Source organism: Sebastes umbrosus, chromosome 6, assembly GCF_015220745.1.
Source record: "Sebastes umbrosus isolate fSebUmb1 chromosome 6, fSebUmb1.pri, whole genome shotgun sequence".
Lineage (NCBI taxonomy): Eukaryota > Metazoa > Chordata > Actinopteri > Perciformes > Sebastidae > Sebastes > Sebastes umbrosus.
The window spans coordinates 25318113-25322604 of NC_051274.1; the positions used below are offsets into that span (position 1 = coordinate 25318113).

The window sequence follows — 4492 nt, forward strand, 5'->3', positions numbered from 1 at the left end:
CCTGCCCCGCCCTCCCAAAAAGCCCAGTCTGCTTTGATTGGTCAGCTGGCCCACTGTTGTGATTGGTCAACCAAACCAAACCAAACTCTTTGGACTCCACTCCAGCTCCACTCTAACTAGCTTTGTTTGAGGGCGTGCCAAACTAGCCGTTATGCAAATGTGTTACTTGATGACATCACCAAGTTACAGAAGAAAAGGCGGGACTTCAAGCAAGGCGTTTCAGACAGTTCAGGAGCAGTGTTTCTGTGGGGGAGAGTAACTTCCTTTGGCGTTGACTTTGTAACTTTGCAGACCTTTTACATGCACAAAAACACACTAAAGGAAAGGGAAAAAGCACAAGAGCATAATAGATCCTCTTTAAAACCTGTTTGACCGTCTGACTGTTGGACATAACCGATACAAAAATAAAACCCAAGTTGTAATAAACCGTTTTTCTTTAAATCATGAATATGCGATCTGTCCACTCTCTAAGGCCCCTTTTCCTGTTCAGGGTCGCCAGGGCTGCTATCCCAGCATGCATTGGGGGGAGAGTCAGTTTACAAAGAAAAACAAAAAGAAAATGCATGTATATAAACCCGCAGCAGTTCATGAGGGAGGATGAGCATTCCTAGAATGCAGTATGTGGCTTTCAAATGTTCCACACATCATTTAAAAAAATGTGTCAAACGACAAGTCTAAGCTTTGGCTGGAAAAGCCTCCAAAAGGCCTCCCATCTCAGGCACCGGTGCCCTATTCACATCTTATATTCAGATGCAGTCAAGATCAATTTCATGTTACACCATCACAGAATTAAAATCTTACAGCTTCAATGCTTTACAGATATTCACAATATCATACATTCAGCAGCTGCTGTACCACAGATGAGAGACAAAACCAGCACACTGGAATGCAAAAATGTAAGACAAAAAGCTTACAGAAGTCGCTTCCTTCATCAAGCTGAAGGACACCCTGAGCTTCCCTTTTTACTGACTGATATTAGACAAAGCAAAGGATCAAGGCTGATTGAAGTGTAAGTATACGTGATCATGTTATGGACAAAGGAATACTGTTACACAGGAATAGTGATGGAATTGTAAAGCCTGCACCGAGTGCTTTCACACTTTGTGTGGTCCGGACCAAGGCGAAAAAAATTATACATTTTTGCATTTTAGTTCTGGTCCGGTTCCTGCTCCCACTGACTTTTTACAAACGAAGTAAGAGGAGTAAACATGAAGTCATACAGACTGACAGGTAAGTCGTTGATTGGACTGTTTTGGCGATTGTCATAATGCATCATCAGAACCCACGTGGGGGAATCAAATTCTGGTGACTGACAGAAGTTTATGCTACAACGCATGATTTTTTTCCACCTTGGTCTGGACCAAATGAACCCGAACTACAGGTGTGAACTGTGAAAGCACACTAAATGTATTGTGGGAAAACAAAACAAGGGGTGGGTCCTCTTTACCTGGAATGTGTGCACCGTGAAGAACAAACAAATATCCAGTCATCCTGTCCGGACCGCCGCAGGTAAGCAAACAGAATTTTCTTATTACCTTGACCCCCATTTCATGCAGCATTTTAAGTCTTAAGTTCTGAGTCCTGCAGAAGTGGTCTGTGGTTCTGCTCAGCAGCCATGGCCTTCAAGGTTGCTGTCTGGATCTGCCTGGCCTTGTTGTACAAGAGGACCCCGATGAACACGAGGACGGTGCCGATGGCGCTGAGGATGGTGACCTGGTTACTGAACACGATGATGCTAAGCCAAACCAACATGGCGTGTTTGACAGTACTGGCAACACTGAGGAAGAGATGAGGGCTTTTACTGTTGGCATTAACATCAAATTAATCACATTCATGACCTGTTATGAGAAACATGATAAAGATGCCTGGCTCACTTCCATTTGGTTACAGGTCTGCCTGCCAAAAACATGACTTGTTGGTAGTAGAGTTCAGTGGAAATAGGACAGATTGGTCCAAGCACAGAGTCACAGTAGCAGAAGACTCTGCCAGGTCAACTACAAGATAACCAAACCTGTACAAGGCCTGACACATCTTCATTTCTGTTGCAGCACACTGATCATATGGTCGGTGCAATGGGTGTCGGCACTGATTTCTTGGCTAATGCTAACTGAACTGAGCATGATTTAAATGTTACAACATAAGTAAAGCCTTGTTGTTGACCAGCTTCCTCCTTTCATGGCCACAGCCTCTGCTTTTTCAGCAGGTCAATGTGTCAAATCATAATGCACTCATCTTAGTCAAATGGCCTGAATATTCTCCCGATAAAGAATCCAACAAGAGATTAGATTAGATTGTTAATTAGCCACACGAGGCCGGTGGAATTTGTTTTCGGTATAGTGCGTTATTCTCTGCAGCGCAAATACATAAATATTAGACAAATACATGAATGGACAAGAGCAGACAATCCTGGTAATGCATGTCAGTGGTATGTGAGGAGGGAGGAGTTCAGGGTCCTGATGGCTAAGGGGAAAAATATGAAAATGTGAATGTGAAGCATTTGGTCTTAATGAACACTGACATTTAGAGTCTCCCTGACTGAAGGAGCTGGATGAGCAGGATGTGAGGGGTGCACTATGTTAGTAGTAGCTAACGTAGCCTCGAGCTGCTCAATTAATAACACTCCAAACTAGCGCTAATGTGTGGCGAGGAAAAACTGTCATGGACAATTCCAAAGGGGTCCCCTGACACCTGACCTCAAGATATGTGAATGAAAATGGGTTCTATGGGTACCCACGAGTCTCCCCTTTACAGACATGCCCACTTTATGATAATCACATGCAGTTTGGGGCAAGTCATAGTCAAGTCAGCACACTGACACACTGACAGCTGTTGTTGCCTGTTGGGCTTGAGTTTGCGATGTTATGATTTGAGCATATTTTGTATGCTAAATGCAGTACCTGTGAGAGTTTCTGGACAATATTTGTCATTGTTTTATGTTAATTGATTTCCAATAATAAATATATACATATGTTTGCATAAAGCAAGCATATCTGTCCACTCCCATGTTGATAAGAGTATTGAATACTTGACAAATCTCCCTTTAAGGTACATTTTGAACAGATAAAAAATGATAACGAATAATCATGATTAACTATGGACAGTCGTGCGATTAATCACGATTAAATATTGTAATCGATTGACAGCCCTAATTAAGAGCCATGTTATGATTGGGTTTTGTGCCTTTCTCCTACCTGAAGGTAACAGGGGAAATTCGTCCCATGAGGGCATAGGCAGTGACACTCTGCAGGTGGAACAGGGCGCCGTCGAAAAGCAGCAACAGGACGATGTCTTGACTGAAGATGAAGCTTCGCCCGCTCTTCCCGATCACTGGGATGTCCTGGAAACATGGAGACGGAGCACGACCACTATCAACATCACACATTTTTATTTTTTTTATTTTGGTTGATAGTGACGATGCAATTTAACATAGTTCCAATACGGGGCATGAAACTGATGTGCTGCAGAGTTTATAGCTATACGATATCTAATCCGGTATCGGTGCATTCCTAAACAATACACGTACCACAGTGCTTTCAGTAAATACACTTGGCTAACTTTAACAGTAATTACAACAATAATTGTAGCAGTTGTTTGTTGACTTACCAAGAGGAACACCCAGGCAGGTATGAGCATGATGACTGCTGCTGCGCTGGTATAAAACTGCAGTTCTGGAGGGCTGAAATAAGTCAGAGATTTTATAACAAGTGTTTTTTTTAAATTGCACAAAATTCTGTAATTTTACAGTTCTTTTACCTGAACCTGTATGTGTCTCCACTTAGCAGTTTTTTGGAGAATACGTTCTGCAAACTGAGATCAGAGATAAAGTGTTAAATAAAGCATCACACTGCCGTGGTACAGCTGTGTTGAGTGCTGCAGTACCAGTCCATGATGTTGGTGGAGAGAGCGGCGGAGAAGCCGAGCATGTTGAAGCTGATCTCTGAGGCTGTGCAGAGGGCCAGGCCGACCATGACGGGGAACAGGGCCAGGTTTACCCATACGCCTGCAAATTGCAGAACAAACAGCATACACAATGAAATGAGTCACCACACCTACCAACAAAAAGCTCTTGACCTGATTTCCCTGCGGCAGTCCTACTGGTAGGACCACATTGCATGCATTGTATGGATATAATTATCATCATTATTATTGCTAATAATAATAACATTAATAATAATTGCAGGTGCTGTGGCAATAAAATGTTTTACTAGCACAGGTAAGTTAACTCAGTAGATCTGCTTTGTGAGATTTGCTGTTTTATATGTCATCAAAAGCATCCATCTTTGGCTCTAACTGCCTTGATATTCCTGCTTAAAGCGTCAGAGGACCCTGCACAGAGACAACCTGCACAGAGACAACCTGTTTGGGTGCCTACAGTGATTTATGTGCGTCAACGAAGCCATGACAATGCCTTTAGTGTATCTTGGCTCACTATATGTTGATCAAATAAGAAGAAAACAAAACATTCAGAAGAGAATGACAAGAGACCAAAACC

The 4492-nt window shown here is 42.6% G+C and overlaps 1 protein-coding gene across 2 annotated transcripts in view; it reads right to left on the minus strand.

Annotated features, from left to right (window-relative positions):
• Positions 1-233: 233 nt before the first annotated feature.
• LOC119489984 (solute carrier family 35 member E2A-like) overlaps positions 234-4492 on the minus strand; it is an 8875-nt gene continuing 4616 nt past the window's right edge. For both annotated transcript variants that reach the window (XM_037773067.1, XM_037773066.1), the window contains exons 5-9: positions 3880-4000; positions 3754-3807; positions 3604-3676; positions 3192-3337; positions 234-1777 (exon numbers count right to left, since the gene is read on the minus strand). In XM_037773067.1, coding sequence (XP_037628995.1) covers positions 1561-1777; positions 3192-3337; positions 3604-3676; positions 3754-3807; positions 3880-4000 — 611 coding nt within the window. In that variant the 3' untranslated portion in view covers positions 234-1560. The remainder of the gene's footprint in view (positions 1778-3191; positions 3338-3603; positions 3677-3753; positions 3808-3879; positions 4001-4492) is intronic.